Below are 14,140 nucleotides of genomic sequence, written 5' to 3'. Positions count from 1 at the left end.
ACGTAGAATTTGATGTTTTATTTTTTTAATCAGTCACATTGGAGCAAAATCAGATCAGGTCACACACACACAACATTCAGATTAGGCTGGACTCAAGCCTTTGGATGAGATAAAAATTTTCTGGTGCCAAAAAAAAAAAAGATTCTGTGGTTGGTTTTCATGTTGAGAAGTATGACGATTTGTTAAGAATATCAAAGCCAAAAATGGAATATATAAAAATTAAGTAAAACCGAACAAAGTAGAAGACTCGCTATATTTTGGATGAATTTATTCTCTTATTCTATTCATTAATTCTTTATAGTGCTTTTCAACATTCATAAAAAAACAAGCTTTTTTTTCCTATAGGTGCAGTATATGACATAATAATGAGGCTTCCCATTGAGATTTAGACTATACAGACATACAGCTTCATCCACTCGGCCCATTCACGGACCATTGCGTAATCAGGACGTTATCACACACAGAACGACAGCTTCCCCTTTGACACTCACACACTTTCAGTAAGCCCTCTCACCCAATCACCCCTGTCCCTCAGTATCCCACAATCCCCCCGTTCGGTCTCAGCAGGTCATGCGGGCCACTCCAAACTCCAGACTGACAACAGCTGGCTCCTCTTTGGCCAACTCGCTGTTGTATGTCCCGTCCAGCTCTCCGTAGCTCTGCTTCCTGCTGTCGGTGCCGCTACTGCCCTCTACTGTCCGCTCCGTGTCGATGCTCTCTGTGGCCTCCTCACCCACCTCCTCCTCGTCCTCCTCCTGCCGCTGCACTTCTTTGTGGTTTATGGGTGCCCCCAGAATGAGGGAGTCGGGACGTGGCGGGAGGGAGTTGGAGTTGGAGCGCTGATCTCTGGTGGGTGGAGGTGCAGGGGGGTCAGAGGTCGCGATGGGGGTCACACCAAGCTGGTGGAGCCGCTGGACGGAGAGGGAGGGACAAGACAAAAGAGAAGGACGTTTTCATTCAAAGTAATGTATGTTAACTGAAAGCAGCCTGTTTTAATTACTATTATTATTATTATTATTATTATCATCTCAAGACAACAATATTCATCATAACAAGATAATTACCTTGTTATCTCAGAATAATGGTCTTCTTTCTCCACCATTTTTCCCCCCAAATTATGTGGAAAACAACTTTGTTATCCATACAAGATAATTAACTCATGATCTCGGGATAATGAGATTGGAAAAAAATTATTCAACCATGGCCAGTCTTAGCTTATGTAGAAACTGGATTTAATTAAAAAGTTAAAAAGACAACAGTGAATATCCACATTGAATGTATAAAACAACAAAATACACACAGCTGCCGTATTATTGGTACAATAAATCCCACTTTCATGAAGGTTATAATGTCCAGTTTATGTTAAAAATGTTTTAGAGTGGTGCTTATTGTGAACCGTATGGTCATTTTGAAAGACATTTTTATTTTAATTGTACTGCATTAACAGGTGTTTCCATTATTTTGTCCACCCTATTTATATCAGGGCAGACTAAATTAAATGTCTTGATCTCAGCACATGGGCTCTATAGAAAGAATTAAGGTGTCTCAACCTCCGTGGCTGGCAAATTAAGTGCCAAAAACTGTTCCTCCAGTTCTTCCAATGGCCACTTGAAGCTGGCTACAGAAGTAATCTCCATAAGGCCCCATATTAAAATGCTCCACTTTACAGGAGAAATAAACAAGTTTACATGGTGTAAAAAAATGTTTTGCTATGGTGTTAACTTACACTCTCCAGTGCTTGCAATGTGCTCTCTGCATTGCGGCTGTTGTCTCGCAGGGTCAGGATGGCTTTGAGGATAGACTGACGTGGGTGCATGGAGCGATCAAACTGATGGTACATGTTCCTCCAGAACCTTGATAAGACAAGTGCACACAAGCACATATATAAGATTCCTTTTCAGTTGAAAAGGAAGCTAGAAATATGTAAAAGAAATATGGCAGGAATGTGTTGGGCACTGACTTGAAATTGTATGGCAGAGTGGAAGGTGCCAGCACAGGGTGCACTTCAGAGTACGCAGGGCTGTAGAACGGATTCAAGTAGTTCTGTTTTTCGCTCATTAGAAATGCCCACAGCGAGTGAGTCCGCTCTCTCAGCCTGAAACACAAAACAGCAGTTAGAGAGACATAGAGTAACACAGAAACTTCAGCACAGTCCAACGGGGCAACAGGTCTTCAAAAAACTAAATTAATTTTGCTTTCACACACAAAAGCTCACAGTATTGTCATAAATATGTTCCTTAAAAAGTCAAGATGTTGTATTGACTTTACTCATGCTTCCAGTGCAGATGTAGGTAAGAGAAAGACAGTCAGCATAAGTTTAAGCATTGTTGCAACCCTTTCTTATATAAAGACACATGTCTGACTATACTTTTATCAAAACTGCCTTGTGTGGGCATATGAGGATTGTTTTGCACTATTAATCTTCTTCTTCTATGTACTTTAAATTACACACACAGCAGAGTAGGTTTTGTGTCTTGGTAGTGTTTGATGGCGATAAGGTGTGTTACAATGCTCAATTAATTGTGTTTGTTTTAGGCTGATGCCGCATGAGTCACTAGGGGTCTAGTGAGTCCACTTTGACGGTATCCTTTCAGAATGGGTGGATACACAGAAGCAGAGAAGCATAAAACACTTTGGATAAAGAACAACAATAACACAGTGTCTTTGAGTCTGTGTGTTGGACTCACTGTAACTCCTCTCTCTGTCTCTGATTGTTGCCAAGGAAGTTTCCATATTGACAGGAGTGGACGTGTTCGTGAATCTGCAGCAGGAACCACTCGCTGAACTCAAACGCCTAGGGAGAAGGTTATCATTAAATAAATACAGTTAAACATATCCAGCTGCCAGTAAGACACCCAAGTCTGTGCAAACACAGTATGTGTGTTATGTAGCTCACACACTCGCACACACCTGCGGGAACTGCTCTGTCAGCTGCCAGACGCACTCCAGGAACTGAGTGAAGATAGGAGACACCTCCTTTGGATCCCCATCCAGCTGGTCACACCTAGAGGTACACAATTCAAACATACAATAAAAGATGCATACTTATTAATAAAGAATTAACTAAGTAGTATAATTAGCATGTAGTATGTATCTAGTAACATAGTCATAAAATATAAATAACTATGAAATACTGGGGTCTTGCTCTAGGCTTAATTAATCCAGTAAAAACCTCACCTGTCTGCAAACTTGTGGCCAAAGGAGATCCAGTCTTTCTCTATCAGCACCTAGAAGACAAGTATGGGGAAAAGGCAAGTTTGAAGTAGGACACACAAACGTTCAACATCCTATTTTAACTAGTACCAAACTGTGTGTGTGTGCATGTTTGTGGTTGGTACCATGAAGCCCTTCATAGTGCGGTAGTAAGGGTCCATGAGCAGTGCCCCAAGTGAGCAGACCTGGGCTGTTCTGTCCCACCCGTCTGAACAATGAACCAACACACTGGCTCCTTCCACTGTCACCGCCTGGGGTCGAGGGTGGAGGCAGACAGCAAAGCATTGAAACATAACAAAAAGGAATAAAAGTCACCATCTATCTACAATGGACTAGTGGAGATGGGCCAGTGATAGAGAGGTTTAGGTTCAAGGTGGACAGTCGAGATTTAAAGGAGGAAGAGATGATGATGATGATGATGATGATGATGATGATGATGTTGCTATGGTTATTATTGCATGCTTTAAGTCTTTTTCTGAAAGTAGTATGTGGCATATTACTATAAATACAGTTTAAATATCTTAAATGAAACGTAAAAACAATGTTAAAGTGGAATTAAATGCATTTTTAAAGAAACAAAACAGGAAAGGAAAAAAAAGAAAAGTACCTTGGTGAGAAAGATAGCTGCGTCTACAACAGCTTTGATATGCCGGAGCCAACCACTGCTCTCCAGGCCAACCAGATAGTCACTCATGTTAAGAGAGCGAGTCCCAATCACTGAGAGAGACACACATGCAGACGGAGAGTCATTTTAGAACAATTTACAGACTACATTTCAATGACATGTTTGTAAGTGTGGCACCATGTTTTTAACCTTCTAGCAATTTCTGCAGGCTGGTCCTCATTACGTGGATGTTTTCAATGCCAACAAACTGGAAGCGGATGTTGGAGTAGTTGTCCTCATTCTCATATCCTTTACCTGCTGCTCGATTAGCTAGTGCATTCAGCTGCAGGACAGATAAAAAACAGATAAGACATCATTGGAAATGTGGAGACTGTGTTTATGTAGTGATGAACCCAGTTCAATCCAGTTCATACATCCAGCACATTTTAGGCTGTCACCTTTGGCCTGGTATCCATGACGTAGACGAATCGGCTGTTGTGGTTGGCCTTGCTGATGGCCTGCAGCAGGCTCTCGTCCTCCAAGCATCGCGCACTGAACCCAGAGAGAGGCTGACTGCATCGACACACTGCCGCCTGTCACGGTCAACAGAGCACACCGATCAGAACAAGGAGGGTTAGAAAATACTGCTGCTAACCTGTCAACTCAACTCAAAAATATAAGTCAGGTATATCTGTATAACTACAGCTCCCTTAAGTCTGCCAAAATCTGTGAAATAATTGTTTAATCTTTATAAAATTGACCAGGATCATTTTACTTCATAGTTTGGATTGTGGACAGAAAACACTGGTATTGCGTTTTAGCTTTCCAATCCTTAATGAGTAATTGATAATGACTAAGCCATTTTGTGGTACAGTATTACACTGTGCTGGTGCTCATTCTGTAAAAGCAAGAAGTTGCTGTGCCAAAAATGCATTGACTGAATGCAGAGGGCAGACAGCTCATTTAGCCAAATCATTGTTAAGAGTCCGGCGTTTCCAAGTTGACACATGAAAGGAGGTCTTATATAATGTGGCACAGAAAGCGGGCAGGACTTCTGCTCTGTAATAAGAGGGATTTTATTGGTTAGGCATCTAAATATGCATGCATGTGTCTGTGTATGTGTCAGACAAAGATGAGTGAATTCCTATCATATTAATTACAAAATGCTTTAGTGTGAGTACGTATGCAGAGATTGTGCTGATGTTACAATTTTACAGCACTGTTGTGTTTTATTCTGTTTTTGTTTAGTCTACCATGTTTTAAAAGGTAGAAATTTCCGTGTGTACACAAAAATATTCAAATAAAATGAGCAGATTTCCATGTAATTTGCTAACCACATGGCCACACAGACGATAAGTCCTTTCCATGCTGAAAGCTCTGTGAGCCACCCTTAGCCCACAATCTCAACTTTTTCTTCTGTTACCTCGATTAAGTTGTTTACTTATTACTACTTACTTATATATACCTAAGGTGCGTTCCTATTAACTTTTTATTAGCACAATCACATAACCCAGGGAACACCCTTTCAATGACGTCAATGCTATGGCCTTTCCTCTAGCACCACCTTGTGGAAAATGTTTGTTGTTGTTTTTTTTTGTTGTTACTAGCAATATGTTTTTTGTGCCTTTAAACAATTGTGTGTGGGTATAATGTCAGTATGTGCAGAACCCAGGGAGGACTACTAAGGACTAACAATTTGCAAAAAATAAATAAGAGAATGCACAGTGAAAAGGCACCCTACACTTACTATACTCTCCTGCACCTTTTACAGCAATCTCTATTACTTCCTATGGTGATTTCTCTCCTTACACCTTCTCTCTATAAACTACTACAACATACAGTAAGACCAAACCAAATTATTAAAATAAATAAAGGAATAAAAATACTTGTTTGTACTCATACTGTGTGTATTACAGTTTATTTCAGTACCTTCTTTTCTTGGTAGAAGTATGTGAGAACAGGAAAGCGTCCTTTGCTTCTGAACTTGGAGCTCCCCACAATGATGGGCTTACTGGCTGTGATGGGAACATACAGGTCTCGCGGATACGTCTCGCACACCTGGAAAACCAAACACAAGACACTGAAAAACAGGTATAGACACACGTAGACAGACATACCCTATATGTCACATAACCTGTGCGGCTCCACCTGTAAATGAAACCTAGACGTAAGGACTGGCCGGAATGCCCATAATCTGAACATAGACACACACACATACACAAAACTTTAAGTTATAATAAACACATTTATATTAAACTTAATTGTAATACCAAAACATATGCTCATATTTAACATTAAAAGAAAAAATTAACAATTTATTTTAACAGCTGTGACAAGCTGTGTGAAACAGAGTTGGGAGCAAATAACAAATACATCTAAAAACATAATTCAAAGAAGTAAGTAGGGTTACTTTCATATCTGCAACAAGTACAAGGGTTTAGTGATTCAATCAATCTCTGTTGTAGGATAATAAGATAAGTCAAGACAAGAAACCATCTCTCATATAAATCATTGTCACATAAAAGGGGGGTTTAAAAAGGGATTTTGCCGGTCTCTGAACACTCTTTCCCTCCCTTTGTATTATTAGACTTAATAATTAATACATCTATGACTAGTGATGTCATTTTCCAAGAGAGCTGAGTGGTCAGTAGGTGGTGTTTTTATAAGGTTGATCTCCCATTGCTAAGCTGCTCCAGAGGAGGTTAGGCGTACAGCACATTACCATGTTACCATGGCGATGGGCGGCTGTGGCTCAGAGGCAGAGCGGGTCGTTCCTTAATCGGAAGGTTGTGGGGTCGATCCCCGGCTTCTGGTGCCACATGTCGAAGTATCCTTGAGCAAGATACTGAACCCCAAATTGCTCCCGATGCCATGCATCGGTGTGAGTGTGTATGAATGTTAATTTCTGTTCAATGGACTTTGCCATCACTGAGTGAATGGGTGTGAAAGGATGAATGTGGCACGTAGTGTAAAAGCGCTTTGAGTGGTCGGAAGACTAGAAAGTTGCTATACAAGTACAGGTCCATTTACCCGGTAAGAAGTGAACCACCATTCTGAACTGACCTCGCTAACACCAGATCTTGCTTGGTAGTACAGGCCTCTGGTTTGTGAGTATCAGTATTAGTATTTGCTACTCTGAACCATGAAATATGGTGCTCATAACAAAATCCATTAGTCAATCATTTCAAAACAACAGATAATTCTACTAAAAAAATCAAAACTATAGTTAGGGTTCATAATATTCTGAACTAGCAATCACTTCTTTACAGCAGGTGTCAGTTTTTTTTAAATATAAATAATTCATTTTGGTTGGAAGCTGTGCTTGTCTTTCATTCCTTACACTCCAGCGCCCTCTTCTGGACTGGTTTTATAAATGTGTGGTCCAACTGGTTTCTCCAACAAACGGTATAAACTGATTTCACCACCCTCAGTCATAGCCAGTTTATTACAACATAGGGATCCCGTACCTCATATTTGAGCAGGCAGACTTGATTGCTGGGTAATCATGTGACATCAACAAACTGCCTACTCCTTTTTTCTTTGTAGCAGGTGGTATTTATGGCAAACAGAGACGGTGCCAAGGTTCAACAACAGTCAGCAAGTCTGCTTTACTTTGGCCGAGTGCCTTTCCTTTTTATCTGTTTTCGCTTCCTGTGCATGGACAGTGCATTCTTCCAGTTACCAATACCCGCTGACAAAATCTATGTTGTTTATCCATTTTGACCTGACTGGGGGCAAATGTAACTGTGATTTTTAACAAGATATACCAAAACTATGCTCATGTCCTTCCCCTTCTCAGCACACAAAAACAAGCAGTAATGACGGTAGCATCAGATGTAATAAACAAGTAGCAGAAAGATCCTCCTCTTCCTCTCAATTTGGCACTTCAGATGTAGAACACTTACAAGATACGGGCAACTAATCTACCTTGTAGTCTCTGTTGACGTCGGTGAGCTGCCATTGGTCGCAGGGAACACCCATCCTCTCAAACTCCGCCCCCAGGTCGATGAGCTGCCATCCTTCCTCTCTCTGTTGGTCGTTCTGTTTGGGGTTGTAGGAGAACGCGTACAGCTCTTCATAGGATACTGCACAGAGAGGGAAACCAGAGAAAGACCCTTAACAAAACAGTGTGTTTGTACTATATCTATTACATATGTGTATGTGAATGACCACATTTATGGGAAAGGGCAGGAAAACTGACGTGAATGGACAGATAAGAACACAGATACACGAAGAAAGACACACTGAAACCCACCAGGCCGTAGAAGACGCAGCAGGGAGCTGTAAATGTCGTGGCAGTCTCTTTCTCTCTGCACCACAAAATGAACCACCCTGAAGTTGCGACACTGGATGACCAGAGGACAACCTGTGGTGGTCAGGGAGAGTTTCTCCACAGACGCTATGTGGTGATGCAAAATCTGCAGATGAGGGGAGAAGTACAGGAGCAAAAAAAAGAGAGAATGAATAGCTTTAGATCTGGTTTTTATTTGTTTCTATGTATTTACATTGGCTTAATTATGTCGAAAGAAAAATACCCCAAAACAAATACAAATAAACATATTCTTCCTTAATTAGTATAACTTTGGAATACATTTATGAACAGCTATATAACAGGCATGGAGAAATGGTGAGTAAGGATCTGAGGTTCTCATTATTTTCCAGTAAACGTAATAAATATACACTAAAACTTTTTACTTGAATTAATAAAAAAAAAGGAAATCATTGGTCTACAGAGAAAAGTCAGAATAAGAAGTCATTTTTAACCATTTAAAAATGCACTGGTTCATCTTCTGCAGGCCTACATTGTCATTAGGACTAATGTAGAGACTCTGACAGCATGTACAGCTTTGTAAATTGGACCCACTAGAAAAAGTCTTTATGTCTAGAGTAGCATTTCAAATTTCAGGTCTTTTGAACAGAAGAAAGTTGCAAAAAACTTGCAGTTTGCGCCACATAACCGCATAATCATAAAATGTTTTCATATCATAAAGTCCAGAGGGCAAAAAGGATAAATGCAGCTCATCACCATATTCAATGAGGGCAGTTTGAATTCCACAGGGGACACCAACCATGGGAATTCATAAAGATGCACATTCATCAGCATTGGTAATGACCAGTGAAACATGCTGCCAGGAAACTGACACACACACACACACACACACACACACACACACACACACACACACACACACACACACACACACACACACACACACACAGTATATGCTGATCTCACCAGCTGTTGAGACAGAGAGTAACTCAACTGCTGTTTAATATTGTATGAGGCACAAACAGTCTTTCTCTGACCAACAAACTAATTTCTAAATTGTCTCCTCAAATGCAGACACATACAGTAACACTGGCACGTGGCACATCAATACAGGCATCCCCCTACACACACACACACAAACAAACAAACAAACAGGCACAAATTCACAAAAACCACATAGTGGAAAACAATGTAAGAAAAAAAAAAAAGAAAAAAGTTCCCTTTTCTCCACACATAAAGCAGGAAGGATGGTGGGGAGGAGGCCGTGGCCTAGGATCTGCTGCCCAAAGCATTTTAAACCAAGCCAACAATTCCACAGTGCAGACCAGCCACTTTTCTGCAGTCTGCATTTGTACAACATCCTATAAAATGATACTTAAGTATAGTGCTACTGTATACAGCAAAATACACTGTTGAACCAAGTGTGCAAAATGTCATCAGGACTCTGAGAATAAAAACAATGTAGGAACCATTCAATAGGGTTGTGTAATATATGAAATCATTATCACAAACCAGCATAATAATAACAATATTTCCCCTTACTATGCAGATTCATGTGTTCAAATTGCATTGACTCTTGCACACCATTTTCCAGGGATAAGGAGGACTGCTCTAGGCTCATTACAACAGCACTGGACATCATCTAGTAGTTCTTCTATTTCCTCCATATTCCTTTCATGCCTCTCCATGAGGTCAGGATGATCTGCTGTTGATTGTTGTTGCTGGACATCAATAACCCAGTTCTCACAGTGCTGTAACAGTAATCCTCTATCAGATGGAGGCAACTGTATATCATTTACCCAACTTCCTCTTACTACACACAAGCTTGTGCAGTCTTGTCTTTTAACCAACACACACACACACACACACACACACACACACACACACACACACACACACACACACACACACACACACACACACACACTCTTACTCTTACTCTTACTCTTGATGTCTGTTTTGTGTGACTATCAAGAAGCAACACTGGCATCACATTGAAGCTCAAGTTTCTGTAGAACTTTTACTTACAGGTTTCATTTGCAATTGAAACATTAGTCTCAAAGTGGATCAGGAGCTCAAAAAAAAAGAAAGAAAGAAAAGCAGCTGGACATTTAGTGAAGAAGATGCGGGTTTCTGAGAGCAATGGCAATGATTTTGCAAGAAGCTACTGCCAACATTACACTGTATGCACCCTTCTAGTGTGATAAATTATATATATCACACACTAATAGTAGTTAGATAATAGGCTAAAAACAGGTCCATATTGTCAAAGAGCATCCTGAATTACCCACACTAATTAGTGTGGTTGTAATTGTACCATCTCTCCACTGTAGAAGTCCTCCCATTCAGCTTCAAACCTCACACTAGTGTGGTAGACAACTCTCAGCATGGTAAGACTGTTTTTACACATTTTCACCAAGGAAAAGCCAACCATTCATTGTGGTTACACCCCTATTTAATGAGCTGTAAAACTGTTATTGACACCTGTAATACTGGCAGGAGGCAGTCACCACCCAAACTACTCACCCAGATCTCCTGACCGGCAGATGTCGAGTTGTTAGAGCTGCTCTCCACAAAGATGAGATGTGTAGCTGTGAGGTACAGTGTGCCATTCGTGGATTTGTTGCTGAAGCGATCCAACAGTCGCACCTGCTCCACCTGCGAACCCACAACCAGGTGATAACGTTAACCAGCAGTTAGGTGGTAGTTGGCAGTAAGCTCAAATGCTTCTCCTGGGAGTAAAGTTGTGTATAGAACATACTGGACAGAGGAAAGATCGAATCTTGCTAACAGGATGACACTTGTCACCAAATGACCGTAAGTGGCACAGGCTCCAGCTGGCACACCACCTAATCCCGACCACCTGGGCCTAACTTTCAGCTGCCAGTTCCATTAGAACAAGAGTAACAAATGATTTCTGGATATGGGAAGTCTAGTTATAACACTGACTGAACAATTTTAGTTCACTAGTTATTAGAACCTCAAGTCAAACACAACTATATCTTTTTATATTTTTCTTTTTCCCCGTTTTTAAAATGTATTCTAATATACTGCTGAGGTATAGCCTTGCCCGTGTTCTTCCAATGCCCCCAACTCTTACTCACACTGACGATGCTCACAGTAGAACATTAACTATTCACATGGGAAGAAGGTCGTGGTCCACTAGCTATAATAAAAAAAAAAAAAAACAGGTTTTAATAGCTCTGGTGGTCACAATGTCCATTTATAACTTCCTGAAAAAAGGTTTAGCAGAAGACCTCCAGTCCAGGATAAATATACGTCTTTAATGTATGCATACTGTCATTATATATATATATTATATATATTTTAGCATGCCTAAAAACATTTCACAGGCCTTAAGAAGTTGTCTTCCCCAACATGACAGGTCTGTATTACTGTCTGAAACTACTGTTGATAAACTTGATGGTGGATGGTGTAATATGTAACCAAGACACAATACATGTGCAGCCTTGAGTGTTGTATCCCTCTCCAAACCCTTTGTAGCATTAGAATCCATTAGAATCAGAGTATGCCGATTGTTACTGGTGACCTACGCTCTGTGGCCGAGGGCTTTGAGACTGTTAGATTTGGACTGTGTGCTGCTGTCGCTGCTAAATGTCTAAATCCATGATTCATCATACTAGCGGTTCTCCTGTTGACTCAGACATCCTCTCTTTGGTTTCCGTTTTCCTGTCGCTCTCAGATATGATGAAATGATTGTCTCCCAGCAACCAGTGGGACACGGCTCTGTCACAGACAGGCTTTTTTAGAGCATAGTGAATGTCAGGGGTGTGCATTAGTTAATGACTGTGTTAGTCTCATAAGGAATGATGGAATTGATGATGTGAATGTTTATATTTTGGGAAACTAATGATGCAAGCTAAGCTATGTTTCAAAGTACCTTGGACACAATATTCCCCACATAGCAAAGAGAATTCATTGCATACTTTCCATAAGTGAGTATTTTTAAAGTAGCATGAACTTATTTAGTTAATCCAACTTAAAACAAAATGTTCTAACAACAATATAAAGTAGTTTTTACACAAATTGAAAACATATGTTTGTATTTCTGGAAAGCAATAAAGCCTTCCTCTGCTGTTTTACGCAAACAAACAACAGAGAGGACTTGAGACAGTGGGGCCACACCCAGTCTGCATGCAGTCACACCCACCTGATCCCAGCATATCCTAACATAATAAAGGAAGCTCACCTTTCAACATACACAGCCTCACACATACACATACTAGAACAGATTAAGTGCAGGCCTTAAGCACGTCCCCTATTTGTGAGCTACAGAAGCTTATGCAGAGTAAGTTTCAGTGGTTAAAGTCAAGGGAAAGCCACCTGAACCATAAACAGTGCAGTCCATAAGTGTTTAGACACACACATTTGTGGGTGTGTTGCCTTTGTGCTCAGACATTCTAGATTTGAAATGAACTGTGACTATGAGGTAAAAGTGCTGTCTGACTTCCAGATGGGTGAACAGTGTATAAACTGCAGCTCCTTTTAACACACAATCGCTTCAACTTCAACTTTAAATGTAATTTGACCATTTCAAATTAAAGTCATCATATTTAATATCTGGCTGCACTGTCTTAAGTCTACAACCCACAGACATCACTGACTATCTTTTCTAGCGTTGCTGTGCAAGGCCTGTACTGCAGCAATCTTCAGTTCTTGCTTGTTTGGGAGCTTTTTTCTTTCAGTCTGGTCTTCAGTAAGTAATCTGGATGTCAGGTGACTGACTTGGCAAGTTAAAAGCATTGCCCTGTTTGGCTGGATGCTCAGGATAACTGTCCAGATGGTAAAATTGTGAGACTAAATATGAATAGGACCACCAGTCTTACAGGGATCACTCTGGGTGTGAACACCTTCACACTATCAGACACAGAGTCAGCACTGTACTGTCTGTTAAGTCCACCAATGTGCCATTTAATGGAGCTTGGATTCACCCAGTGCTGCTCCATCACACCGGATGCACCGACTCATAGTGTAACGTTAAGTCGATCAGCACTATGGAGTGCAGGTAGGAGCCCAGATATCTGCTGTACGGGGAAAACAAACAGCTCACTGATGCTCGTCACGTCTGACACTTCAAGCTGCTGGCTACACCTGCTAGTTATCACGCTATTAGACTGATCCACGAACATCGAGCCTAAACATTGATTTCTGGCTAACACTGCCCCACTCAAGCATTACACAAATCCCAACAAGACAGGCCGAGCTGCTGACTGTATCCCGTCCATTTGCAATGAGCTAGACATGTTAGCTAACGCTACCTTTGGCGTTCGGATATGCTCCATTTCTCCGAGTCGAAACAGCTGTCAGCGACTGCAAAGCTTCAAACGACGCCTTCCGGGGACGACTGTATCATTGATAAAAATGATGGCTCCAACTGCTGCACAAACCGCCTTTACTGTGTTGGAGGCATACGATATGTGTTTATTGTCAATTATTTTACTCCTCCATCCGCGTAAAGAGCCTGGCAATAACGTAAATATTTACGGTTTGAGGTTTTCGAAGTAAAAGCACGGGTTTCTGTAGGTATTTGGATAGCATAATATGGGTAAGTAATTTATCCCAATATCTGTGAACTGTATATGGATTTGGTCAAAAGAGAGGTGGAGGGAGGTTATATGCATTGTGAAATGTAAATTGTATATTATATAGTATATTTGCAGTATGAATTCATCTATAAAAATAGTTTAAATAAAGTGTAAAAGAAAAGAGAGATTTAAATTTCAAAAAAGTCAGATCAAAAGACTAAAAAGAATTAATAATTCACAAATAAAATGAAGCAATTATAGCTATAATGCCGAATTTGACAAGTGTGTACACCGTTTTGTTAATACGTGAGTTGGAGAGTTGACTGACTATCGGCATAGATAAAGATTTTAATTGATACGTCGATGTGTCTGACCCGTGCACATGCCTGTGTCTTTTATTTTGAAAGCTAGGCCGGAAACAATCTGTGATCTTTTGACGCTAATGGACGTATTTTTGGAAACGTCCGCAAGAACCGAAGTTGGTACCTTGCGCATGTGTGAACGTGT

The 14,140-nt window shown here is 40.6% G+C and overlaps 1 protein-coding gene across 1 annotated transcript; it reads right to left on the bottom strand.

Annotated features, from left to right (window-relative positions):
* Positions 1-251: 251 nt before the first annotated feature.
* mtmr6 (myotubularin related protein 6) lies at positions 252-13,581 on the bottom strand. The gene is made up of 15 exons (XM_051410173.1): positions 13,367-13,581; positions 10,614-10,745; positions 8,073-8,235; positions 7,745-7,902; positions 5,747-5,875; positions 4,276-4,410; positions 4,028-4,160; positions 3,821-3,930; positions 3,339-3,464; positions 3,178-3,227; positions 2,911-3,004; positions 2,688-2,794; positions 1,961-2,095; positions 1,727-1,853; positions 252-911 (listed from the first exon to the last, which is right to left on the bottom strand). Exons 1-15 carry the CDS (start codon positions 13,388-13,390, stop codon positions 561-563), a joined length of 1,974 nt encoding a protein of 657 aa, XP_051266133.1. The 5' UTR covers positions 13,391-13,581; the 3' UTR covers positions 252-560.
* Between the last annotated feature and the right edge of the window lie 559 nt (positions 13,582-14,140).

The sequence above is a fragment of the Dicentrarchus labrax genome, unplaced genomic scaffold, assembly GCF_905237075.1.
Source record: "Dicentrarchus labrax unplaced genomic scaffold, dlabrax2021, whole genome shotgun sequence".
NCBI classification, from domain to species: domain Eukaryota; kingdom Metazoa; phylum Chordata; class Actinopteri; family Moronidae; genus Dicentrarchus; species Dicentrarchus labrax.
This window is presented reverse-complemented; position numbering and strand designations above follow the sequence as displayed.

Coding starts and splice junctions, on each gene's coding strand:
- mtmr6 (XM_051410173.1), bottom strand. CDS start 13,390: ATGGAGCATATCCGAACGCCAAAG. Junction 5,876..7,744: donor ACGTCAACAGAGACTACAAG/GTAGATTAGTTG, acceptor TTGGTTTTCCAG/GTGTGCGAGACGTATCCGCG. Junction 2,096..2,687: donor AGACAGAGAGAGGAGTTACA/GTGAGTCCAACA, acceptor TTTGTGTTTCAG/GCTGAGAGAGCGGACTCACT.